The 26,596-nt window shown below is 52.4% G+C and overlaps 1 protein-coding gene across 1 annotated transcript in view; it reads right to left on the minus strand.

The window, feature by feature from the left end:
- Positions 1–9,455: 9,455 nt before the first annotated feature.
- Positions 9,456–26,596, minus strand: part of COL13A1 (collagen type XIII alpha 1 chain) — a 79,991-nt gene continuing 62,850 nt past the window's right edge. The window contains exons 32-38 of the mRNA XM_059899633.1: positions 24,755–24,790; positions 22,589–22,642; positions 21,362–21,415; positions 20,294–20,329; positions 15,118–15,195; positions 12,109–12,147; positions 9,456–10,468 (exon numbers count right to left, since the gene is read on the minus strand). Coding sequence (XP_059755616.1) covers positions 10,466–10,468; positions 12,109–12,147; positions 15,118–15,195; positions 20,294–20,329; positions 21,362–21,415; positions 22,589–22,642; positions 24,755–24,790 — 300 coding nt within the window. The 3' untranslated portion in view covers positions 9,456–10,465. The remainder of the gene's footprint in view (positions 10,469–12,108; positions 12,148–15,117; positions 15,196–20,293; positions 20,330–21,361; positions 21,416–22,588; positions 22,643–24,754; positions 24,791–26,596) is intronic.

Genomic DNA, 26,596 nt, shown 5'->3' on the forward strand with positions numbered 1-26,596 from the left:
GCGCCCCAGGAAGGCGTCTTCCTCCACGGGCAGTGCTGGGGGTGGATGGAGCTGGGAGCACTGACGTTCAGAAATGCACTCGCTCTGAAGAGCCCAACGTGAGTGCCTCAGGACTTGGTGAGGGATGCCCGCATGAGTGGCTACTTCAGAAAACCTCAGCTGAAGAAACCAGACTTCTTTTAGGGCCTCCTTCCAAGTGGGGACCTGCTTGGTTTATGATTAGGTTAACGTTTGGACAGGGGGACTGGAGACTCTGTCCCCACGTAGAGCCAGCCAATTCCTCCGAGTCTGTGTGCCAGGGAACAGCATATTTCTTGGCCAGTTGGTATAGTTAAACGTTGTTCTCTTCTGCCTCAACCCCTGCTGGGCAGGGGTTTGGAAGACATGTGTTTTTACACGGTCCACGCACAGTCATATTCCCAGAGACATCACTTCGTCCTGCGTGAACCTGCAGTAACGCCTTCCAGTAGCACATAAGACAGAGCTGCTATTTTCTCTTAAACACAATTATACACCCCTTCGGCCGTAGGACAACAACAGAGCCACTTAGCGATTTACCTTCTTACATTGATCATTCTGGAGCACGCACTGAACTTTAATGGCCATGGTGGCAGGAACTCTGCAGACCCCTGCTTATTCATGGGAAACACTGAGGGTCTTTCATGGGGGTCTTGGATGGCCGCAGAATTGGCTGGCTTGCTTTTGGCTAAGCTATAAACTAAAGAGTCGGTTTTTAAGAAAAAGATCAGCTCTTATGACTTCTGCCACAAATACTTGGCACTGGGTTTCTCTGAACGTCCCATCATGTATTAGAGACCTCATCCCAGATTCCAGCAATTCATGCATGGAAGGAAACCAAGTGGGTTCCCAAAGGAAAAGGAAAAAATCGGCACAGGGAATTGTCGCCACTCCTTGTCCAAAACAACTTTCCACCCAGGTTCAGCGGGGAGGGAGTGTTTCTCAACCCAGGCTTGAGCCAGAACCCCTCTTTTTCTTTTTTTTTATAAATTTATTTATTTTTGGCTGCGTTGGGTCTTTGTTGCTGCGCGCGGGCTTTCTCTAGTTGTGGCGAGCGGGGGCTACTCATCCTTGCGGTGCGCGGACTTTTCATTGCAGTGGCTTCTCTTGTTGCGGAGCACGGACTCTAGGCGTGCGGGCTTCAGAAGCTGTGGCACGTGGGCTGAGTAGTTGTGGCTCACAGGCTCTAGAGCACAGGTTCAGTAGTTGTGGCGCATCGGCTTAGTTGCTCCGCGGCATGTGGGATCTTCCTGGAGGGAGTGAATCCTTGTCCCCTGCATTGGCAGGCGGATTCTTAACCACTGTGCCACCAGGGATGCCCCGAACCCCTCTTTAAATTAGAAAACATAGACACCTACATGGTTAAAAACCAAACCAAACCAAACAAATCCCTGATAGGCATAAGGAAAAATGCATTTGATCTGTTGAAATCAGCAAAAAAGCTATTGAATTATGGAATCGCAGAATATTACATCTAGTCTCACCCTTTCATTTTAAGGGTGAGGAAGCGGAAACTCTGCGCCATAGCCTGCTGCCTTCCTCTGGAGAAGCGGCGTGTCGCAGGTCTAGACTGAGAAGTTTCTCTGACTTATTGAACTTAAACCAGTAAAAAACCCTAGAGACTTTGCTGATGACCCTGAAACCAGAAAACAAAGAAAACGAAGCATTTCTTTACCAGTAGGTCCTAAAAACAATGTTTTATCAGACTCAGGATAGAAACATGAAATGAAATAAAATAAAACAAAGGTGTGGATTTCTTTTCTTATGGGGAACATAATAGGTAAATGATACATCTGTCAACGACTCTATTTAAATGAAAGGCACTAGGAGAATTTGGTAGGAAAAAAAGCTGTCACACACGTTGACCAGATTGCAGATCTTTCTCCCCAGGGGCCTCGTTTTGCAGCGTGAGCTCAAATGAGCTAAAATGACGCTCATGGACTGAGCTGCGGGAAGCGTAGGGGAGCTGGGGTGGGGGTGGGGGGGTGGCCAGAGGATGGGGAGGGAGGCACAAGGAGATGAGGAGAGGGAGAGCGGAGGGAGCCAAGTGGTCTGAGGGTGAGGAGTGAATGGAGAGAGAACTGAAAAATGAAGAAAACGGGACGTGGGTGGATGCAAGATAAGGAGGTGAGAAATCCTCAGGGGACACCAAAAGGAAAGGCCGAGAAGACTGTCCAGGCTGAGAGCCTGGGGGGTCTTACCCCTTGCCGGGGTGGGGGGGTGTCAGATTGATGAGAGGCCTTGGGAACCATTTGCGAAAGTGACAAAAGCAGCAAGAAGGTAGAAACCTTCCAGGCTCTCACCATCTGCTTGACAAGGGGAGGAGACGCAAGCCCAGGGCACCGCAGGGATGTGGCGATGGGGCACCATGGAGACCAGTGACGGACCTGGAGCTAGGAGAGGTCCTGCCCATTGAAAGATGACCTCTTTTTTGGTAAAAGGCACTAGGATGTGACAGGAGTCCCTGCAGGGGTCAGGATGGGACAGCCTGCTGTTAGGGACACCTAGGGTGGGCACAGGGTGTAGGATGCTTCACTCCAGGAACTTAGCACCAGGTTGCCTTCACAGGAGGCGCTTTTGACCCAAAGGAGAGCTCGGAGGAAATAACTTTTTAAAAGTCGTAGGAAAAATACAACAGTTAGTAAAAAAAAAAGAAGACATCTCGCCTTAACATCAAAACAGAAATGCTAGGAAACTTAAACCATCAGCAAACTATATGCAGGTAATTTTTTTTTTCTTCCATAGAAAAGACCCACTGACTGCAGTACGGATAGGTCCTTACCAAAAATAATTACCACAAGGAAAAAAAGTAATTCATGAGCACTTTTATCATTGAGGAATTACTCTTGGAAACCATTTTTTCCTACTCCCTAATCTATATAATCAGTCAGATAAGCTGTTGATCTTCATTATGCAACTCGGAAAATTAGGTTCTGACTCACTTTAAAAATACATTAAACCTTCAATTAACTGCACTGAAGTTTCCTGCAAGACACAGTGCAATTGAACTTTTTCTACTGAAATACCAAGGTAAGGATTGTTAAAAAGATGACAGACTGACCGCATGGGGAATCTCGGCCTCAGTGTCCAAGAGGGCACAGGTGGGGAGCAGAAGGGGGGGGCGGGGAAAAAAAAGAAGTGGGGCGGGGCTGCTGGGGAGTTGGGTCCAGGCCCAGAATCAATAACACATCTTATTTTTTTGGTTGTTCTTTGTGGGTTTTTTTGTTTTTGTTTTGGCTGCACTGCGCAGCTTGAGGGATCTTAGTTTCCTGACCAGGGATCGAACCCACACCCTCGGCAGTAAAAGCAAGGAGTCCTAACCACTGGACTGCCACGGAATTCCCAAAAACACACCTTATCTTGGAATCAACAAAAGAGAAAAACCCTCATTCAACCAGGGATATGGGTAATTGGAATTTTAAAGAAAGATTTTAAAAATTTGCTGATTTTTCTCTTTTTAGGGAAAAGAAAAAAAAAAACCCTATGAACATTTAGGAAATTTCGTTTTAAAAAGCACCTTCCTGGGGAGCGGGGACAGTCCATATCCATCCTGGCCCCCCCCCCCCCGCAGGTTGGCCACCATTTCCACATCTCCATTATTCAGTGTCCATGTTGTTTGTCAAGCAGGCCCTCTGTGTGGACACGAGAGGGCCTGCTCTGAACCTGATTTTGCCAGAAATTTTAATGAACCATTTCTCAAGTGACTCCAGTTAATTGAGGTTTGGCTACAGAAAGCAAGGTTTTTCCCTGAACTGACTACTAACCATCTCTTTGTCTAACCTTTATATGGCCCTTTCCCGTGTTCCAGTTCCTTTCATGGAGATAGTCCTTCCATGGCCTGTGAGGTAGGCAGAACCTGCCCCAGGTTACAGATAACGGAGGGAGTGGAGTCTCAGAGCACTAGAGGCTCTTGCCCAAGGTCGCCCAGCCGGCCCCGGGCAGTCAGGTCCAGCATGCAGACCTCCTTCCTCCCAGGCCAGAGTGCTTCCCACTGGCTGGGGGAGCTGCAGGCACATTTATTTTGGCAGACTTTTGCAATAAAACACTTTGTCTTTGGAATGAGCGGAGTGCAAGAAAAATGTCTCTTAGCAGGTGATTTCACCGCATTTCTACAGTGAAGTGAGCCCAGGCACCAGCAGTTTCCTCTTTAAAAGGTGGCCATGATGGATCTGTCTTCCTCCAATGTTGTTGGTTCGGAGCTGGTGCTTTGCTGGCAGGTGACACAGACCATTTGACTATATGCAGAAGTCCAGGATCCTGTGAGTCATTGAAAGTCCTCAAATCCCTTCACTCATGTATCATGTCATATAGGGATGCTTTTGATTTCTCCCGTGGCCCCAGGGATGGAAGGAGCGTTGGGCGGCTGGTTAATTTAGCAGCAGAAACCCCGTGGTACCCGCCAAGCCTCTGCATATGGTGACGGAGGGAGAAGGAAGGCAGTGAAGGGTAATTTCCAGGCACTGTCCCTTCAACAATTTTGCTAAAGGATGAAGGTTTATTCCAGATCCTCTTGCAAATAGGTGGCTTGCTGCCTCTCTCCATCGTTTCAGGACTGCAGACCAGATACGTGAGGCCCTTGGCTCTGAGGGCCAGCCCAGACATCCAAGCTCATCGCCCAGGAGCGCTCATGGGCTTCTCTCCTCTACTACACAGTTGTGCCTTCCTCTCGAAGACAAACACTCTCTGCTTTTGCAGCTTGGTACGCTGGTCAGCTTATGACGTTTGAAAGAACCCAGGAAGTTAAAGGGTTAATCGTGGCAGCACCAAAGAAAGTTAAAGGAAATCTGTTGAGAAGGAGCTGGGAAAGGTGACCGGCCTCTGGCCGCAGCCTCCTGGGGAGGCTTCCAAGGTCAGAGTGTGACGATGCTGGCGGCCCCTTCTGCAGAGAGGTCTCTCAAAGATCCACAGTTCTTCCCTGACCAAAGGGCATCCAGCGCCGTTGCGGTGCAGCAACAGCAGAGGGCGCTAGCTGCAGGGTCGCGGCAGAAACCCCAGCAGAGAGCTGGGGAGACAGGCGGGGTGAGACTGCGCACTACGGGCTGAGCGCTGGCCCTTAGAGAGCACAGGTGTCCCACGCTCTCCCGTGGTCACCCTCTGATCACCCCCTCAAGCCAGACCCCCCGGAAGGGTTCGGCCAGCGACCCTCTGTCTGGAGGCCGCTCCGTCTTCACCCTCCTCCAGGGGAAGGCGCTTTCCCCAAGGCTCGGGCTGCGTGGCTTCACTTCTTGGCGACTAACCATGGACTCTGGCCCTTGAGGAGGCAGAGAGAGGGGGTGTTGGAGGAAGAGCCCTGCTGGTGATGGGCATGTAGGGGTGCCTCTCCGAGCGGGGGGTCCCACTGACCTGGTGACCTTAGCAGGTAACCTCCCAGTTTGGACCTGTCTGCCCCTTCCACCACAATCCTGTTTGCCCTCCCCTGATTTGAGAAGCTGGTGTGGCCCAGGATCCTGCTCACTGGAAGATTCCATGAGGGGGATGAGGCAAGGGAGGGGCCTGCCTGTCTGCAGCGGTCAGCTCCTCCTTCTCTGCTATTAATTCCTTCCTGGACCCCCCAGGCCTCGCTTCCTTCTGGCCACGCTGGCGGCCGCGGCCTCCTCAGATGCGCCCTCACTAGCACTCAGCACAGTCCTTGCACTGCTGGGCACCCCGTTAACTCCTGGAGGGCCGGCTGTGTCTTCGGTCCTTAGGGGCCCCACCTGCCTCCCAATGCCTGCACATGGTAGGTGCTTAATAAAGTAGATTGATAACTCAGCAGGTCAGGGACGTTTATGAGCCCTGGCCAGGGCCCTGGCAGCAAGACCTGAGCTAGGTCCCTCAGGAGCCCAGTGAATGAGAAAGTCCTTCTCCACTAAGTGTTCACTGTCTAATATGGGAGGCCGACTTGCCTAGTCTAATAGAAGGTGGAGGAAGAAAAGCAGACAGAGTTCCTCGTCATTCCAGGGAGGGAGACTCATCTAGCTGAGGAACCCAGAAAGGTATTCCCAGGGCCATGGAGTCTGAGCTGGGCCTTAGAAGGAGGTATACCTTTGACAGGTGAGAAAGCATGGCATTCCAGGCCCAGGGCCCTGCACGGGCCAGGTGTGGAGGGGGAAGCAGAGGGTGCATGCAGGGGCCAGCGAGTAGACCTGGAAAGGGAGGCCCTGCTGGGGAGGCCCCCGTGGTGCAAGGCTTACGTCCCTGGCTCAGCTCTGCCCCCTCGGAAGCGGGGCTGGTCTAGGAACTGGAGGGTCACTGCATGTGGAATTCTGCCTTGGCCGAAAATCCAGCTCCCTTCCCTGCGCCCTCCTCCCCGTCCTCCACCGCTGCAAGGAAACTTCACCCTTGAAAGTTCCCCTCCTGAGAAATGAGCTGCCTTTCCTCCCTGTCCCTCCCTTCCTTCTCTGCCCTCCGTCTCCGTGTGGATTTCCTCCTCTTTTCCGGGTCACTCATCAGTGGCCTGCCCTCCTTTTGGTGGTGTGGATGGAGTCTTAGGTGCTTGACATCTCGAGTTGCCTGAGAGTGTGTCCAGGTGCCGGGTTGGGGGCGAGGCCAGGCTGCGGGTGTGTGTGTGGAGCCCCGGGAGGGGAGCCGAGAGCCTGGTGTGAGGAAGGCAGCAGTGTCCCTGTACATTCGTAGGGCTTTGGGGCTCCAGCTGCATGCCGGTGGTTAAAGCTGTACTGCTGACTCTGACGAATGCAGCAGCGTGGACTCCTCTGTGAGAGACCACCTCTGCAGCCACGGCTGCCCCAGGAAAGCTGACCCGGCTCACCCACTCCCCAGGGCAAGTCCAGGAGTCTTGTCACTCAGGATTACGAAGCACACGCATGCGGCACACAGATTTGCAAGGCCAGCTCCATGCACGATACTGTCACAGCCAAAAATGACTCTAGGTGGAGGGGCATGGAATGCTCCAGCATCCCAGTCCTCCCAGGAGCCGAATGGTCAGTGGAATCAGGGGGTTTCAGGATGTCAGAGGTCACCTGTCACTGACACCTGGGGAAGCTGAGACTTGGAGTGCGTTGCCGCAGGCCAGATAGTTAGCCAGATAGAAAGGGCTGGGAGCTGAGGCTCCCGACTCCTAGCCAGTGCCCTCCCCCTTCACGGGCTGACCCTGACCCTCCCCACGTCTGTGGTATTGCATTCCGCCAGGTGAAACGGCCCCGGGAAGGGAGGCCAGGCAGGAAGGAAGCACTGGGGGAGGCTGCGATGGGGCAGCGGGGTGTGTGGAAGGGCCGTCACCTCCTGAGCGAGGTGGGGCTTCCTTTGGCCTCATGACTGCGCAGGCACAAGTGGCTGACCTTGATGAGAGTCCTTATTTGGGCCTAGCGGACTCTGTTGCACTGTCACCCACGAGGGCACTGGCTCAGTCTTTTGTCCAGCTGGGTGTTTGCAAGTCTCCAAGCAGACAGTGCTGGCTACAAGGTGCGCTTGGTGCCAGAGCACAGGGAGGGGAGCGAACCAGAGAAGGTGGTTCTCCAGACCAGCTGCCTGCAGGTCCCAGAGAACATTCACCAACAGGGCCGTGATCTGCCCCCCAGGCAGGGCTTGGTGCCTCACTCACTCCTTGAGCGAGCAGCTCTCAACAAAGGGGGCTGCAAGTCCCCAGAACCAGAGTGAGCATTTTAACCTTCCCAAGCCCGCTCTGCCACCAACCCCTGTGCAGCCCTCCCTGGTCCATCCCGCCTGCAAGGCACCTGCCCCCTCCCCGCACCGTCCCTCTAGCACCTGCCTCTTCCTGTTCTCCTGTCTGCCAGCACGAGTGCCAAGCCTCCCTACTTCTTGACCATTTGTCTCCCTGCTTCTAACCCATCTGACATGAGTTGAGTTGGGTTAAGGTCTAAGTAGTGAGGCCTGGGGCTCCCTGAAGTCAGGAGCCTGGGGTTTGGGGGTGTGCAGCTCGCAGCCCTGTGATGGGGAGGATGTCCGGGTTGAGGATACACAAGGCACCAAACTCTGGGGGAAGACAATGTGTGTACGTGGGGTCCAGCCTCAGTGAACTGCCCCCCAGGGGAGGGCAGTGTGGACGCTGAAACCAGGCTGATTGTTTTTTTTCTCTGCCCACCAGGCCCCTGGGGGTGAAATGTGTGAGGTTCTTCCCCGCCTATCCCGGGCTCGCCTGCCACTGCCTCTGATTTATTTTTCCTTGACTCTGATGTTTAAACTTTTCTTTACACATATTTCTATTTTATTATCTGTATTCTTGTAAGTGACTTTGAATCCTTTGTGGTATTTATTAGCTGAGGTGTAATAAATAAACGAATAATAACACCAGGATGGAAACAGAGTAAGGTTTTGGTTTGCTCAGAGTTATTTAGGGTCTTCAGCTAACACAGAATCTCAGTTTCTGGATCTTTCCAGTTTATGTTTGACTCTATTTTGAGATCATCAGTGGGTTCTGATTGCTCCAGTGAGACCCTGAAAGGGAATGAGGCAGTGGGTCTAGAAAAACCAGGCTACATTCTGATTTCTCAGGACCTCAGATGAGCGGGTGGAGGTGAGGAAGCAAAAGAAAACGGTGCGGAGGGAGACATTGCAGGAGCCGTAAGTCAGTGGAGCCAGGGCAAGAGCACATCTACAGGAGCAGAGGCTGGGCAGAGCTGTGCTACGACTTTCAGGGGCTCTGGGCACTTTTGCCTGTGTGGATTCCTTCCTCCAGAAGAATACAAAAAAATTATATTTTATGACTACTCTGGTAGAAAGATAAATATAACCCTGGCTGGATTCATGATTATATATTCATTTTTTTCTTTTGAGTTTAAAAGAAATGAAAATTAAAATATTGTCTTATCCCCTGAAAGGGCCAGGCTTGCCCTCACCGTGCCTGGTGGAGCTTCTGGGGAGCAGGCTCAGGACGAGGAACATCCCCGGGCTCAGGATTATCGGGGGAGTGCGGCATCCTGGAATGCTCCCTCAGTAGGAAGAGCAACGTGTACCAGCTGGTGGCTGGGGCCTGGGTCCCTCATGCTTCTGCCACCAGTGGAGGGGACAGATGACCAGAGACAGCAGCTCTAATTCAACTGCTTCACTTTTCAAACAAGGAAGCCAAGACTCAGGGGAGGAAGGTGTCTGATTTCCAAAATATCTGAGTGGATATTTGGTAAGCATGCTGGTAAGGTCCCTGGGGTCTGGGCAGCATGTGGTGGTCCCATGAAGAAAAGAGTCTGTGAGTGCGACCTCACCCCACAATGTGGCAGGGGTCCCACGAATGTGAAGCTCATTAATTTAGAGTTTGTGTTACCATGCGTGGACAGGGTCTCCGTTTCAGTGTGACTTTGTACTGTCGATGATGAAAGGATATACATATAAAGACAAATTAAAGTGCAAACAAAATGGGGGGGGGTGTTTAAATTACCCAAGTACTTCGTTATTTTCAAGCCCTCTAGAAGCACCTATTATGTTGTAACACCTAACAGTAAACCTGTGTGCTGCCCCATAGGTAACACTTACCTAGTCTTTAAAATACGTTTATTTTATTTATAAGCAGCAAGACCTTTATAAGCACCATACTAAGAACAGTACAGAAAACCGTAAAACTCTACTTCTTAAAAAATAAAAACAGCTTCAGATTGCCAATATCTTGCCCAGATTCCTGTTTTCTGAGCGTTCTTTGTTGGAGCGTAATGGCTGTGAGGCAAACTTTTCAACTGCTAGTTGTGAGCAGACCTTGCAAATCTATAGCAAATGAATGGCCATCATCAGCAATAGCTGCTACTAGTGATTGCAGCTCAAAAGAAAGAAAAACAAACCAAAAAACCACCAAAACACAAAAGCAGTAGCAAGTAGCCCTTTGTAACCCTGGGGGCTTCGAGGGTTTCAGCACAACTGAACTTTACACAATCCTGTGGCACTGTAATGAACTTGGGGTACATTATAATAGACGTTGCTTAATATAGTCCCGGCCCTCCCTCTGTTGGAGTTAATGGTTCAAACCATTAAACTTCTGAGGACCCCCGCTTCTGGGACTTCCTGATTTCACAAGAAAAGAATGTATTTAATTTAGTGATGAATCAGGATCAAGAATTGCCATGTTTATTTTTTTTAATAATGAAAATCCATAAGAGTTTAAAATATGCTGAGACACACCTAGCTTAGCAAACACCATGGAACTCCACGTATCTCTGAAGTCACACTTAAACTAGCCAGCACCTGAGTGCTGGTTGGCCCCCTTTGGCACTGGAACACAATAATTTATTAAGCTTCAATACTTAATAAGTGTGCACAAATATCATGCAAACGTACAGCCGTACTCACTAACGAAAAGTGTATTAGAGTCTTAGACGTATACAAAACATCTTGTAAACAAAAGGGAAGAGGTTGGTATTTTCTGTACAAAATATGCAGGCTTTCCTTTTTTTTTAATAATCTGTAAGATGCATCATACTTCGGGCATTTTCAAAAAGTGAAAACTGTATAAAAATAAATATTCTATTTACAAACACACACACAGGCCAATCCCAGGTTAGAGGCATCACTGCAAAACAGAAACAAACACAAAACAACACGGAGTTAGTGTCAGTTGGTCTATGAGTGTTTATTTCCCTTGTGGGAAACGAGGTGGGTCTTGTCCTGGGTTGGATGGGAGCTTTGGGTAGGGGAACGGGGGGAGCCAGGAACCCCCTTCATTCCAAGACCCTGGTGCTGACTCTCAGCATCCTGAGGGTGGAAAACCACTTTCTCTTTCCAGTCATTCCCCGTCCTGGCCACTAGAGGGCACTTTCTCCCTATGCTGCCTTCGGAGGCCTGGCTGTTGAATTAACTGCATCTTCCCAAAATGAATTTATGGTGTGAACCAACAGACACCAGGCTCTCTAGTGGCTTCTCCCAGACATTGTAGCTCTCGAGAGTAGGCTGTTCTTCCCCTGCTAAGCCCAACCATTTCCATCTCCTAACCATCCACAGCAACCTTGAAGAAGAAAATCTTTTTTCTTAGGGGACACACCCCTTTCCTTCTTCTTGGAGCTAACTAGGTCTACAGGAACTCACCGAGAGGGCGAGGCACGGCGAGAGAGACAGATTCTTGGGGAGGCATCTCCCTTGAGGGCTGAGCTTTCCCTTTCTCTGGTTAGGGGTGCTTTAGGTACCTGGGTGGTTTCATTGCTTTTACTGAGTCCCGTGAACTAATGAGATTGTGGGCCCTTAGCCGGAGGATTGTATTCATCTCACTGTAAGTGTGACTGCTGTCACTGGGCAGGACTGGATTAGCTAAGCGCACACTCTCAGGCAGGTAGTGGACTCCAGCCCTTTAAGGAGGAGGAACCCACACCTTGAGACCTCAGTGATAAAGGGCTGGCAAGAAGCCTCTGAGCGGGAGGCAAGGCGGAGGGAGGCCGTGGGCGAGACTGCGTGGCAGCTGCTACCTTTGCCAGGACCAGGCTGGGCTCTGGGTTAGCAAACCAGTGGCCCTGGTCATGCCGGGGAACCTTGCACTTTGGAGGCCCTGGAGGAGTGGGGTGATTGCATGTAAGGGCACAGCCCAGTGCTGTCAGATGGCTTTAATGATGGCAAATGCAGGGGCAAGTGTGAACAAATGAAACCTCATTGTTTGTGGGAATTCTGGGAACCCAAGAGAGGTTGGGCTGCAGGTCTCATGTGCAGAAGCATGGAGCTCTGACAGCTTAAGTTCAAAGGGCAAGGTAGAGTGGTGAGCTGGCCAATCTCTAGGAGGAGGTATAGAATCTGTGTGACTTTATAGTTTAAACAACTTAGATTTCCTATATCTGGATAAGGGCTTAAATGGCCTCTTATGAGCACTATGAGACTAGCTAATAATAACTAATTTTAAAACATGGTTTAGCACTCCTTGCAGGAGAAGTATTGTATAACTTAACCACACAAAGCATAAAGACGTCATCTGTCTGGCTACATGGAAATTCCATACACTCGGGTTTGCGGATGCCTTAAAAATCATTTTTAAATGTTCTCAATTTTGTGCAGTGAGTGGGATGTTTAATGGGCACCCTGCCTGTGGGATCGTTCCTTTTTTGACCCATGTCTTGCTACCTCATCTGCAGAAAGGCCCAGAATGGAAATCGTGCATGCTTTATCCCACCATAGAGAAAGGAGCCCAAGGACATCTCTGCTCCAAGGCACTAGAACCCTGGGAAACCTTACCTTATTCCAGCAGCCCTGGACTGGCAAGCCGTCTTCACCCTGCAGTGAGGAAGGAAGGCAGACAGCTCAGACTCTGCGGGATGGCCCACCAAGCAGCAGGACAGGGGGAACAAGGGCCACAAACATTGCGGCAGCTGATCAGGGTGCGGCCCCCCTGATATAGTCTGTTTCTTTTCTCTACGCCAGGGCCGAGCCGAAAGGAGGCAGGAAGCAAGCCCGCCCATCTGCCCACTGGCCAAGCTCACATGTAATTACAGTGCACGGCCAAGACGGGCTGTCCTAGCCTGTGGGCTCAGCAAGCAGAGGTGACCTGAATGCTGTGGAGAGGACAGACCAGAGGCCTGCTGGTCTCCCCTCGGGCTGTACTGAGTGCGGGGTGCCCGTGGGCGTCACTCAGCGCTTGGGGGCCTCAGTTTCCTCCTCCATAAAACCTGGGGAAGGTGCAGCTCTATGAAACGACCGCCCCCCACTTCTCCCATTCTCTGATTTTTTCTCTCTTCCTTAGCAGCAGGGGGAGGACATCTAGGCAATTCCCATCTGGTGATCAGTAAGGAGGAGGAGGGGTGATTTCACAGGCATTGCAACGTGGGCCTGAGGTGCCTTCAGCAAGGAGGCAGGGCTCCTGGCACAGCCATTGCTGGGGACTTGGGGGGAAGAGGCAGTGGTGGCATGGGAATCCACCGGGTGCCGCTTGTCCCCTTGGCCGGTGCACCTCCGGAGCTCCTGCAGCCTCAGGACGTCCCGAGTCTCCTGGGCCCTGCTATCCTGGCTGCTCTGGCACTCCCTGCGGGAACCTAGAAACCACTGAGAGGCAGGTCGGGGGGGTGAGGTTGAACCAGGGCAAAGATCTGGTTCTCAGTCCGGGTCTGTTAGAATTGCAGCCCAGATTCTAGAACTCCAGGCTCCAGGGCAGAGAAAGAGATGCACACGGGGTTTCAGGGGACCGCAGCAAGTGGTCAGCCCCCGCGAAGCCGGAACGGGAGCACCCTGTGCCCTGGGCCTACTCATCCACCCACGACAGGTGCCGAAGCCACTCACCTGGCATCCAGCAGACAGCCGGCCCTGCACGGGGGCCGCAGAAGTCTAGTTACCTTGTACTAAAATTCCTGATCAACAGCCCCCCTGCCCCGCCCCACGTCCACAGTAACACAGCGCAGGAGACGGCGAACAGCAACAATGAGAAACAAGAAAGGCAAGGCATGTACACTTCCACAGCGAAAGTAACACACAAATGTTACTGGAGAAAATGCCAGTTTGCATTAAAGGTCAAATCAAGATAACTTTCATTGTCCCTTTTGGGTTGGGGAGGGTCTGCAGGGCGAGGTGGTGCATCCCAGGGTTCCATGAAGCCCTCTGTCCCTTTCCCCAGCCCGCCACAATGCGACACTTCACACCGTCTCTGGAAGGGAGAGGAGCCTCCGTGGACCACAGGGGCATTCCCATTGGCACGTGGGTGGTGGCGGGGGGGACAGAGGAGGGCTGGGCAGGCAGAGGGGAGTGACGGTGTGTGGGTGAGAAGCAGGGAGGCCAGGGCTGCAGCCGGCAGAACTCAAGTGTTCAGATCGTGGGAAGGGTCACGGCAGAGCGGACGCCTGGCTGCTGGTTAACGGAGGTGCCGCGGAGGGCGCGGGAGATCCCACGGCTGAGAAAGGCGCCCGTGCGGTGCGCGCTGCATGCTGGGGGTTCGGGGTGGGGGGGAAGGTGGCGAGCGGGGCGCGGGCGTGGGAAGGTGGGGAGTGCGGCGGGAATGGGAAGCTTGCGACGCTGCTTGCTCTGCTGTCCTCTGTGTTGCCTGTGTGGTCCTAAAAAGTCCCTTCAAGGGGCTCTGTGGTCACCTGTCAGGGTCACACAGCATCTTTTTTTTAAATAACTTTTTCTCTTCTTTTCAAAGATAATTCCTGTGTGACCCTGGGGTGGGGATGTGAGGCTGGGAATGCTCATCTGACAATTACTGGTACGAAACTAGATCCATGAGCTCCAAACCTCCTCCAGAAATTTAGGAGAGCAGGAAGTTTTCGAGCCAGTTGCCTTGGAGTGAAGTGCCATCTTCTGCTTCCCCTGCAGTATGTTGAAAGGATTGCTGTAGGCGCCTCGGGTGTCCCTGCTTGGAGAGGGAGTGGGCCCAGCGGCACCAGAACTGCCACCACTTAGGTGGGACATGCTTGGGAGCGGGTCCTAAATGTCTCCCCTCCCTCCCTGTCTCTCCCTTCCCTTCCTTAACTACATTCTCAACCTTTCCAGGTTCTTCCAGACCTTTCGGTTGTGAACCACCTAAAGATGAAAAAAAAAACGGAAACTAAGGGAGGGTCTTGTAGTGTCTTCTGGGATTTAAGCAAAAAGGATGAACCCTACAGGATCTAGAATCCTAATTTTGGACCATCCCCTGGATCTGGGGGTGTCACCGGGGCAGTGATCCCAGATCTATGCTGGAAGAACAGTCAGGGTACCCCCTCCTCTACTTTGGTTCTAGAACTCCTCATTCTGCCCCGTGTTCATAAGGTGCCCATCTTTCCTCTGCTAAATCATGCGATGCTGGAGTGGAGAGGGACATGGGGCCAACTCAGGCATCTCACTGAAATGTTTTGCCAGCGCTTTTCCAACTAACTGCAGTGTGTGAAGGAAGAGAAGTCACAATCCTAATAACTTGTCCTGAGAATCCACTTCCCTGCCTTTCTTTCTGGTGGCAGGTTTGTCTAGAAGCAGTTCTGAAAGGAGGGTCTGATGCAGCTAAGGTTGGCATCGGGTGGGGAGGGCCGCTCACATCAAGGTGATGGGCTTTTGAAGCAGCTGCAGGAGGAAGCCAAGAAAGCATCCCGGCAGACTGCATGCAAGAGGGGAACGTGGCGGGAGCCCCCTGAGGACCAGCTAAGGCAGGGTGACCCTTGGTGTCTACAGAGTGAAGAGTGACAAGCGGGAGTGTGCCGGGCAGCGGGAGAGGCACGCAGGCACAAACCGCACACGTGGGGAAGCCCACACTGGCCATGCAGGCAAGGGAGGGTGATGCCATACCAGTGGGCACGGGGCATCCAGTCCGTCCAGCCCTGGTAACCCCGGCTCCCCTTTCTCTCCTTTAAAACCTCGGTGTCCCTGTTCACAAAACCAACCACGATGATTATTTAGGTCAAGGCTGGCCAGCTCCGACTGTGGCGTGGAGAGGCCCAGTGCTACCCTGGCCAGGATGCAGGACCCTCGAGGCATCTACAAGTAAACCCCAGATCCCAGTTGATTCCCGTCTCCCCGGTTCAGCTTTTGTGCTCTCTCTGGCTCCTGGGAGAGTTGAGCTTTGGAACGTGTACATCCAGCCCCCTCTCCATCTAGACTCACTTGGAGGAAACACAGGTGAGCTTCAACTTTAGCGCATCATAATTTCAGGACCTTCAAATGGGTTGAGGGACACTTGAGAAGCCCGGCATATGTGCCAAGAATCATTCCTCACTGGCTGGTTTGGGAAGGCTTCGTGGGGTTCTATCTACAGATTTTGGTCTGCAGCTTTACAGGTTTTAGCCGGATGGCTGGTGAGCATTGGGAGGCTGTGTATAAAAGCCCCTTTCTGGCCTCATTCTGCCCAGTTTGGGGCATAGATGGCCCTCAGGAAACGCTAAACCCCCGGTGTCCTGCATCCTGACCAAGTGGGGATTCAGACAGCTTGAACTGCTGGCCACAGAGGTGGCCGTGAAACGAAGAAGGCAAATGGGGGGTGGGTTTCACAATTGCTACACTGGCTTCCAAAGCCAGCCTGTAGCTAAGAGCCGAGGCCTGCTCCCAAATCCCTTTCCTCGTGGTGTCTCCGTTTCCACACATCAATTGTTCGGCATCTTCAAAGGAAAGGGCTTTAGCGGGAATTACTTGCAGCTGTGGTTTTAGGGCAACACCAACAGCAGGCAGAATTTCATCAGTCACATGAACAGGTTGGTTTTGGTAGCATCAGTGGAGACATTTGGTTTTCATCTTTTTATTTGCCTTCTTTGTTTCCAGCTTGCAAACCTCAAGGAAAAACCCAGAACAACCAAGTGATAGATGGAAACATACCAATGGACAGGGGGCATCTAATCCAGGCGCTCCTTGGTCTCCCTTATCCCCCTTAGGCCCTCTAGAGCCTTTCTTCCCCCTCTCCCCCTGTAAATAATGGTTTAGTCCAAGAAAAAAAAATAACATCAAAACTTTAGGATCAATTCATGTGTTAACGTTAGAGACAGAAAAAAAAAAAAAAATGAAAGAGGGAGAAATAGATTCTCTCAAGTAGGATATTCTCCCCAGTAGGATTAGGGGTCAGTCCCTTAGCCCACCCCTCGAAGAACCTGAGAATTTGGCTAAGGCAGGTGTGGAGGGGCTGGGGAGCAATAGGGCTGAGAGCCAGAGGTGGGAGGAAATGCAGATGGACGATACTGGTTGCCAGTTTTGCTAATTCTGAGCCCAGAGTGCATCTATAATGAACAGGGGGACCCACTTCCTTCTCTTTGAGGGTTCATTTTTGAAAGGGTCTGGCCTGACAGCTTTTGTCCCAACTGGTTTTCGTCCCTTTGATATTCTATGAGGAGGCAAGGTGATTTTGTTTAGAGCCCTGGGGTGTGTGTCTGCATGTGGATGTGAATGCGGTGTGTAGGCGTGTGCACATACATGGTTGTGCATGTGTGTATATGAGCTTGCGCATGTGTACACAAGTGTGTGCGTGTACTAGTGTGTGCTCGCACGTGTGTGTACAAGTGCATGTGTGTATGTGTGTGTCCAGGGCTCATAGGTGGCACCTGGTTCTCAGCTGTTCAAGAGGAAACGTGTATATGCATCTTAGGGGGTCATCTCATTGGCTCTAAGATACGCCCACCAGTGAGGAAGTCATGGCACGATTAATCTGCAGACAGTGGACAAGCAAAACCACTAGCTGTTTGGAGGGGGAAGCCCCATGGGAAACTTTCTCAGGAATGTGGCCCCTTATTCTCTTTGGGTCAGGCCAGTGCAAAAGTGAGCAAAGTTCCCTAAATTCAGAGGGTGAGAGAAGCTCCTGGGGAGTGGGGGACGGTGATGATGTGCCTGTGGGTAACAGAGGGTCAGCGGTGGTCCCTTCAGGATGGGAAACTTGCACTCTGGCCCGTCATGTTCCAAGGGCACAGGAAATAGCCTTCATTGGGTGCCCCTTGAAGACAGTAGAGTAGTAACCTCACCTCCATCCTCCCTGCTCCCCTCTCCCGAAGAGGACACAAAAAGGGCCCTGGTGCAGAGGGGATTCTAGCTGGTACGGGAGAGGGGCAAAGAGAGTCAAGCAGCAGGGGTTTCTTAAAAAAATAAACAAATGTACAAAACTGCGTTTAGAGGAAATAAATTGAAGTTGGGGGAGTGGAAGGGAAAGGATGCAGGCTACGGGATTATTATAATGGGGTGAACATATCTAGAGGGAGAAATAGTGAAGGAGTAAAGGAAAGAAGAAGCAGGCCCAGGCCGATAGAGAGAGCAGAGGAGGGAGAGCTAGGAGGTAAGGGGGCCTGGGGAAGCAAGACACGCACACACACAAGTGTGCACACACATGCACGCACACATGTACACCCAGGCACACACGTGCACTCTCCCACACTCACACACATGTACACACACACACACACACACACACACCCAGATGGCACCTCTCACAGAGTGGCAGGAGCCTCACTGCACGCTCTTGGACCTTTCAGTTGGCTGGCTTGCAGGCAGCTCCACGGTTACACCCAATTTTCCTGGTACCCAAATTGCCAAATTCACACCACCCTTTATCCTCTGATGGACTGTTTCATCCTTAAAGTGGCTCCTGGGCCAAATTCACAGAGCTGTTAAGGGACAGGAGAATGCCCCTAGTGACAAGGACAGAATTTTTCCCCTGGCATGTGTGTCCCCTTGGAAAACTGCCTATCTTGGGCTCTGGGCCTTGGCCATCAATACAAGGACCGTCCTCCTTCCATGAGCAGAAAGGAGGCTCCAAGACCATCCTCTGGCGGGACTTGGAGAAGCATGGCTTTAAGGCTGTGAGATAGGATAACAGACGCTGGGGCACCCGCCCGAGCCTCTCTGACGGCGACCCTGGGTGTGATGGGGGCAAAGTTTGGGAGCCCCCTTCCACATCGGTGGGCACGGGGGTTTTGAACATCTCCAGCTTCACCTCCACAAGAAACAGTGAAGCTTCCAACCAGAATGTCATCTAAGCACTCCTGGCCTTTTACTTTGACGAAAGTGTCAGCTTTCTGAGCTTCCAGGCAGCAGAAAACACTGGTCAGGGCACAGCGCTGACTCTGCCTGGACCTTTCTTCATTTTGGAGGCTTTTATTACCAAGCCCTCATCTCTCCCCTCAGAAGTCCTTTTAGGGCCGGTGGTATAAAGAGGTCTGGAAGAGGAGGTGAGATGTAGGTGGGACTCTTCTAGGACGTTCTGGCATCCAGAGAGTCAGATGTCTTGGACGGAAGAATAAGCTGGTCCTTGATTTGGAAACCTGCCCTTCAGAAGAAGTCAACTGGTATTTTATGGTGCACTCAGAGGAAGGTTCAGGTACCTTGCCTGTTTTCTGGACTTGACTTTTACTAAGTGGCATATTGCTGATTTATATGTGGGGCTGGGGGGAAGTGTATAAAACCTTGGACACGGCAAGTGGAGAAGAAATATTTCCCCACTGGATCGTGGGGACTCAGTGGCTTATTCAATGACCTCGGTTCCTTGAGCATCAGAGCCACCAGCCTCCCGCCCCCTGTCCACCTGCCTGCCCTCTAGAGCACAGTCACCACCACTGGGAGGACTAGCTTTGCAGGCTTCAAATGCCCAGTGCCTCAAGCCAACTGAAAAAGTCATAAGAGATAGGTTTAACAAGTGTTAGTCGAATTAACAAAAAACACCGGAACACTTCAGACATAAATTAGAAAGGAGGTTAGTATGTCAACTGAGAGGTGCAATGATCAATTATTTTAGTGGCCTAAATTCTTGGATGCCACAGTAACGAAGGTGGGCTTCCCAGCCTGCCTGAACAGGCTGGCCCATTTCTGGAAGTAGGTCTGTTTATTCCAGGGGTTTCTAGACTTGGGCTCCCCATGGATGGTCTGGGAGGGGTCGCTCTGCCCCTTCCTTCTTGTTCACAGAATATATGGGACAAATTGATTGCTTTTGACCAGCTGCCAGAAAGGGAAATTTAGGAATATGGAAGCGTTCAATAAATCGATCTTAAATGGAGGAGACTTGCATTGATGCCAGATATAAACGTACAGATTCCGGCATGTTCTAGCCATAAACACGGCTATCGGTGTTCAAAGATCAGTGGAAGGCCTGGGTTCTGGAAGCCACCTGCTCTGTCTCTAACACTCCTGGGAACTCAGAACACGTTATCATAGTTCAGGGCCTCGTTTCTCCATCGGTTCGTCCCACTCCTCTTTTACCTCTAAGATCCTTGCGTATTATTCCCACTAGAAGATGCTCTTGGGCTTCTAGGGGACGTGCATCCCACTGAGAACCCCTGTGATGAGGCAGCCAATGAGACATTCTAGAAAGGAACCCAAAAGTCATCCCTCGGTCAGGTGGAGTGAGATGATCTCTCCTGGGCACAAATGTGCCACGTGTCATGTGCCATCAGGTGGCTGTGGGTGCTGTGGACACTCAGTAACTGCGTCCTGGTGAACATGGCAGAAACCAAAGGGACAGCTGGGGGCCTCGAAAGGCACGATTTGTTTCATAGTCCTGCCGATTCTTCCCAAGAGAAATAATGGCTGGGATGGTTTTTTAAAGGATTGGCTGTGTACAACAGCTGTCTGCTTGTTCTTGGAACTGGGATTTATTTTCTCTCTCACCAGTGGCCTGGGATGCCTGGTAAAACTAAGTGTCAGAAGACTAGGACTCAGCAACGATGGATATAAAAGTATCATTTAGGGGCCCATTATCAGGGCAACCTAGAGAGAGCCGGGCATGTGACTCCTGTTACTGGATGGCGATGCTAATCTGATGGCTGCCCTGGGATTCAGCCTCCCTTTTCCACGCGGAAAAATACATGCTTCAATTTCAAGATTAGGTCCCGGGCTCCCTGTATGCTATGGATGAAGCCCCTCACTATAAAGCCTTTTAATTTAGGATGATTTATCTGGAAAAACTGTATTTCCATGTTGGGTCAGGAATCCCCAGTTGGTCATTCCACCTCACCATGATGACATTAGTAAACAGAGCCAAAGTACGAGGACTCAGACTCACCCGGTTTCCTTTGTCCCCGGGTGGTCCGTGTAAACCCTGCAATAAATCAGAGAAACGAAGACACGTTAATGAGAAAGCACAGGATGGCTGTACAGTCCTTCCTTCCAGGCTCATAAAGCTCTTTACCGGTGCCTAATTCATCGGAGACAGGCTTAATTATCCCCATTTTACAGAAGGGGGACAAAGGAGAAAACTGCTCAAGGAACTTGACCTAGAGACAGATAACGAGTTATGGGTCAAGTCAAACACAGTTTTGGTTTTCTCACTCTGCACCAATGCCCTGGCCTGCGGCCGAGTTCTTCTAGATGGTTCATGCTGAGGACACGGTCTGGGCGCAGAGACCTCTCCTGGAAGGGCAGGTATTCGCATGGCTCTCCCACCAGCCTCTTGCTAGAAAAATGACTCCAAAGCTCCTGAGCCCCTCTTTTCAAGGTGCCAGCTGCTCCCCTTGTCTGTAGCTGGGGAGTGGGCACAAGGCACAGACTGGCCGGAGGTGCCTACTTAGCCAAAGCACAGCCGAGCATGGAACCCACGAACAAGTGTGTGACCTTCAAGCGGGTGGGAAACCAAAGTCCTGGCTCTCGTAGGCAGCCGACTTCTATAAGCCAGCAAGGAGACGTCGGCTGCAAATGGAAAGCCAGTCCTGTGGGAAGCTGCCCATCTCAGGAGACGTCCCCTTGCCTCATGGTGATCTGGACCTGGTTCGGTCCCTCCTCGAGGGTAGGGGCCGTGGCACAGTCACCTGTGAGACCCCCGCTGCCTTGAGCACAGAGCCCTGCCGCGGAAGGTGCTCATCTGTGTTTGCTACAGCCAGTCAGACGGTGCACACGGCTGAAGACACGGCTCCCTAACGGGGGCCGTGTGCTCCAGGGTTTGCCTCCAGTGGTGCCCGGCGGGGACGTCCTAGAGCGTGGGCTAGTGGCTGTTGGCTGCTTCCACTGCCACAGAACTGAGAGCTGTCGCTTGGCCCTGGATTTTTTGCCCCAGGCTCTGGGTATTCTGTTTTGACAGTGCTTCTGTGGGGGACCAGGGCAGGTGGAGAGCAACCTCTGATCCCACGAGACTTACAGGAAGCCCAGCTGCTCCCGTTGGTCCTGTCATCCCAGGGTCGCCTTTGCTGCCCTGAAACCGGAGAAAGAACACATAAGCCTTCTCTGACATGGTAACAACCTCCCGTCAGCCATTTTCTGTTTTCATACAAAACTTGGGAAACCTTTCCAGTCTCTTCAAAGAGACCCCCCCGCCCCACAAGGAAGCAAGGGCGGGGTGAAGGTGGGGTGACTGCTGAGGACTCTGCCCCGAGGAGGGGGCTGGGAAGCCTCTCTCACCCTCCCTCCACGGAGCCTGGCCCCCCAAGGCCCTTAGGAAGGACTGGACAGTGTCTAGCGGGGGTGCTAGCTGGCCAGAGGCAGAAGCAGGGGAGGAGAACACGGAGCAGGAAACGGGCAAGGGAGACGGGGGAGAACGGGGAGAGGAAGAGAGCTCTGATTTCTCTTTGAAGCTGTGTCACCCCTCGGAGCAGCCACCCTGGTTCCCCAAGTGGCTGGTGATCTCAGGGAAGCCCACGCGTCTCTCCAGAAGCTCCCCACCCTCTCCTCCCTCCCCTCCGCCAGCTGTGGGATCCGAGAGCCCAGCGACAGAGCCCCCGGCGGCAGACGGCAAGAGGGAGAGCTGCTCCCGCAGGCGGAGAGCCCAGCAGACGGCCACTCAGAGGTCCAGCGCCCGAGCTGGCCCCCCAGCGACCCCAGGCCCCGCGGTGCGGAAACCGGGCCTGGCTGGGAGGAGCTGATGCCCGGAACTCCTGCCTCCGCCCGCCGCCCGGGCTGCGGGAGACGTGACCCACGGAAGCCGGCCTGAGGCCCAGGTCTCCTGGCTTCCTGATGTCTCCCAGGTTTTCTAACACCACCTGGCACTCTGTTTCATGCCGTATCCCTAAATCACTGCAGAATTGAGGCGTGTCCGGTGACAGCAGGGCCTGGGGCCTTGTGTGGCGCCTGGGACCGATGCCAGGTGACCGGAAGCTGAGTGAAGGAAGCTCTCCAAGTCTCGGTCCACTTGTAGCTACAAAATGAGCACCTCAGGCCTGCCTGCCCCGCCATGGGCTGGGAGGATCATCAAGAGAAGACATGGATGAGGTGCTTGCCGGGTCGAGGAGGAACGGATCGGGGCCGAGATGGCTGGGCTGACGCGGTGGCCCTGTGGGCTGCAGGCGCAGGGGCTGAGGACCCGAGGCTGAGAGGGGCAGCAGGGCCCCTTGTCCTGGTGGTCCAGGCTCCCGGCTCGCTGAGCACTCACCCTCTCTCCCTTTGGTCCCGCTGGGCCTGGAACTCCAATTGGTCCTGGAGTACCCTGGGGAGGTGAAAGCGCAGAGGTGAGGGTCCTGACGCCGAGGGGAGCCCCGGGAGCCCCGCGCGACACCTGGAGATGAGCAAGGTCCAGAGGCCCAGTTTTCAGGGTTGGCGAGGCCAGGCTTGTTCAGGGCGGTCATTGGACTGGGCCGCGTTCCTGTTTGGGTTTGGGGGCCTCGGGGAGAGAGCGCCTCCCCCCTGCCTCAGAGCCAGATTTGAGGAAGGTACCCCTTTGGTTTCACAACCAAGCTTGCCAAGGCTGAAAACGGCAGAACAGTTGCTTAGTTTGCTCCCAGAAGCGCTCGGGAGGGAGTCGACGCCATCCCAGGGGTGGGGAGGCCGGGGGCTGGCACCCCTTTGCTGACGCAGCTCCACATGCAGCGGGAGGGTCTTCATGCCACAGAGACCGATGCAGACGCACACACAGAGGCAGGCGTGGGAGGGTCATTCAGCCACCGCCCACTCCACCCGCCCCCACTGTGGGCCCTGGCCCTGGCCTTCAGCCTCCGGCCAGGCCTTCCGTCCCCATCCCAGGCCCTAGGGAACAGGCTGGATTGGAGAGTGGATTAGTATGCTTCGGATGCCTGCTGACACTGGCCCGGCAGGGAGGTGTGTCCTAAGCACTCCTGACTCGGGGCTGCAGCCCAGGGGGGGCAGCTGGAGCATCAGAGCTGTGTTGATTAGAGACACAGCAGGGCTTGCTAAGGCATAATTAAACATCTTCTCCAGGTTCCTAATTTACGGCCCGACTAGACGAAGTCTGTATTTCCAAGCTTCCTATTGCTCTGCCTCGGTGATTATATTTCTTGCTCAGGACATGAGGACTGGGCCTGGGCCTGTGGGCGGTTCCCGGTGGTGCTCCGAATGTAGCTGTGATAGGCAGGGCAGGAGCAAGGTGGGGAAAGGCTGATTTACTTTACATGAAAATAAAAAAGAGGATAAGATGTTCTCGGTGGCCCCTCTGAGGGAAGAAGGAAAGCTGTGGACATCTGCGACAGAGTGTCAGAATAGCATTCTGGAGTCACTGGCCAGCTTCAAGTCCTGCCTCAAAGGCCTATAACTGTGATATTGGAGAAGTTTCTTGGCTTCTCTAAGGATCAGTTTTCCCACCTGTAAAATGGGAATAATAGCATGAGTGTCTGCTTCCTAGGTTGCGGCCAGGTTAGAATGGATGAATACATGTCACACATTTGGTGCTGGGCCTGACACCTAGGAAGTGTCCAGTAAATGTCCTGGCAGGGTAGGATCACTCTTCCCATAAACATTTTCCTTTAAGGTTGTGTTATTGATTTTATAAGAACAAAACCCTTCAGGTCCAAAGGGGACAGAATATATGAATGTGCACCGCTCCCCTCTGTCCAATATGAATGAAATAAGTAGTTGAGAGGAAAGTCATGGTTTCTCTGATTCCAGCCACAGATAATGCCCCGAGCCCAGATTGGCCACCTGGGAAAGGTGTGCTAGGTGCAAGGAGGATGGAAAGAAAGGGACTGTGGTGGGGGGCAGCTGTGGTGCCACAGGAAGTGAAAGGTGTGGTTGTGACATGCCGTCAGAACACTGAGCTGGGACTCGCCTGTGTGCTCCTAAGTGCTACACCTGCCCTCACCCATCAGTGCGGCCCCCACCCACATACACACCAGACTGGTGGTTGCACAGGACTAGAAAGCCCTTGTGGGCAGACAGGAGATGGACAGAGCTCACAGCATGAAGACAACACAGCATGACGGGCACATACAGACACTTGTGTTTGGTGGGGATGAGTCACGGCCCAGACCCCTAGGGCTGGGGTCCCAGGCTGAAGTCAGCACTCCTTTAGGAACAGAGTCTTTGCTGCTGGAGCAGCCTCCCACCCCACAGCCAATGTTCTGGAAATTCAGATTTGAGGACCCTGGGTGCATTCTACGGACAGGGAAATTCAGATGAAGGCCAGCTGGCCAGCTGTCTTTGGTCAAGAGGCCTAAATAAGCACTTCTGAACTGAGCACAGATGGCACTTTCTGGTGTTGGTGGTGGGATAAGGCATGACTCACTGAAAAAATGAGGCCACAGCAGGACAGACCAGGGGTGGGGTGGGGGTGGGGTGGGTTGAGGGGTAATGGAGAAGTGACACTCACCGGTGGCCCAGGCCTGCCGTCCAAACCTGAAGCTCCCTGGACAAAGGGAACAGTTTGACCAAAAGAAGGGGAAGGGAGGAATGGGAGGGAGAAAAAGGGACCAGGGAGGGAAGAGGTGAGTGAAGCAGTGACTCTGGACAGACATAAATGCTGGTAATTAAACAAAATGGGAGAAATAAGCTTGGGAGGACAGGTAATGTATTCACATGAAAACCAACAAAAACATGGAGACACTGAGTGCAGTGTGGCCAACTGCTGAGCAAGCTGGGTGGAGATCAGTGCAGGTGGCCGTTCCGATCCTCTGTGCCCCCTGCTCCCCTCTCTCCTTTCATCCTCTCTCAGAAACCTCTCTTCCAAGGGATTGCAGTGTTCCAGGGAAAGAGATATAGAAAGTAAATTCATGGAGAGGTGTCTGGAACCAGAGCTAGTGCATCCTTCCCGGGACCAGTCTTACTTGGGGAAGACACGCCTACATGGCAGGTGGGGCCCAGGTAAGGGTGGTCTTCCCAGCCTTTTTTGCATACCTGTTGAGGCGAGGCCGCACTGGGGGACCCCAGGAGGCTCAGCATTGAATTACAGCATCCAGCTTTGAAATCTGGGTAGAAGCTGGCCTACTTCAACTTCAGCTAGGTGGGAGGAGTTGGGGCCTTGAGTGATAATACTAATGATGCCTGACATTCCTCTGGCATTTGACAGTTTGCAAAGCTTAACGCAAACTCAATCCATTCATATTATCCCAGACAAGGCCTCTTTTATAGAAAAAGCCTTTAGGGGCAGCTGACTGGGACAGAGGTCTAAGGCCATGTATCCCTTGGAATAAACTGTCTGGCAGGTGGGATGCTATTAAGACCCACTCACTATGCAGCATCCAGTGATATATACAGTGGGAATTAGAGCTCTTGTTCCAATGCTGGGCTATGACGCTGCCCCTACAACCCACCTAGGAGAACAGGGGTACAATTCTCTGATGATGCCAATAAGACAAAGCAGGGAGAGAGCAACTGGGACACCCTAGGCCAGTAAGGACTGAGTTCTTGAAATCTGCTTCCAACTGAGCCTCAGAAACGAGCCTAGGCCTCAGAATTTTAAAGGTGGGGGAATACCCCCAGGTAAGGGAGGGCAGGGAGCTGCTTCCTCCTGGGGGAAGGGTGTTGGGTAGCAGGATCCTACAGGGCCTCGCTTCTGAGTCTTAGGACCACATAATTCTGGGACCAATCTTGCTTATGGCCTAGAGAGTTGTGGTTCTCAAACCCAGCTACAATGTCAGAATCTCCCGGGGTGATGTTAAATAATACAGATGACTGGGCCCTACCCCAGCCCAATTCAAACAAAATACAGCATACTTGAAAAGCTCCAGGGGATTCCAATGTGCAGCCAGCACTGAGAACCACTTCTGTAGGGCAAATAAGAGGAACGCAATAGGATGTGCCTGGAAACACAGGCTGCTGCTATAGGAAGTAAAACACTGAGGGGAAGCCTAAAAACAGAACTTTAGCTAAACATCCATATACTTTGTCTATGCAGCGTTAATACTGAGTTATCTTGAGAGGTCTGGCGCAGAGGGCATGAACTGGAGTTTTTGGGGCCATACGTGGGCCACTGACATATTTTGTACGGGTTGCAGTATTGCAGATAATTTTGATTTAATATTAGAAAATGAGGAGATATCCCATCAAATGCCAGATGTGTAGCTTCCTTAGAAAAATTAGAATATGCAGAAATACTGGACCCTCATTCCCCCAAAGCAACAGTCAGCTGAACTGAGTAGGGCTGTTACCACAGTCCCCGCCACTCCTTATTGTCCCTCTGACGTCCACGTTAGTTGCCCTTTATGAACACTGC

The sequence above is a fragment of the Balaenoptera ricei genome, chromosome 16 (assembly GCF_028023285.1).
Source record: "Balaenoptera ricei isolate mBalRic1 chromosome 16, mBalRic1.hap2, whole genome shotgun sequence".
NCBI lineage: Eukaryota > Metazoa > Chordata > Mammalia > Artiodactyla > Balaenopteridae > Balaenoptera > Balaenoptera ricei.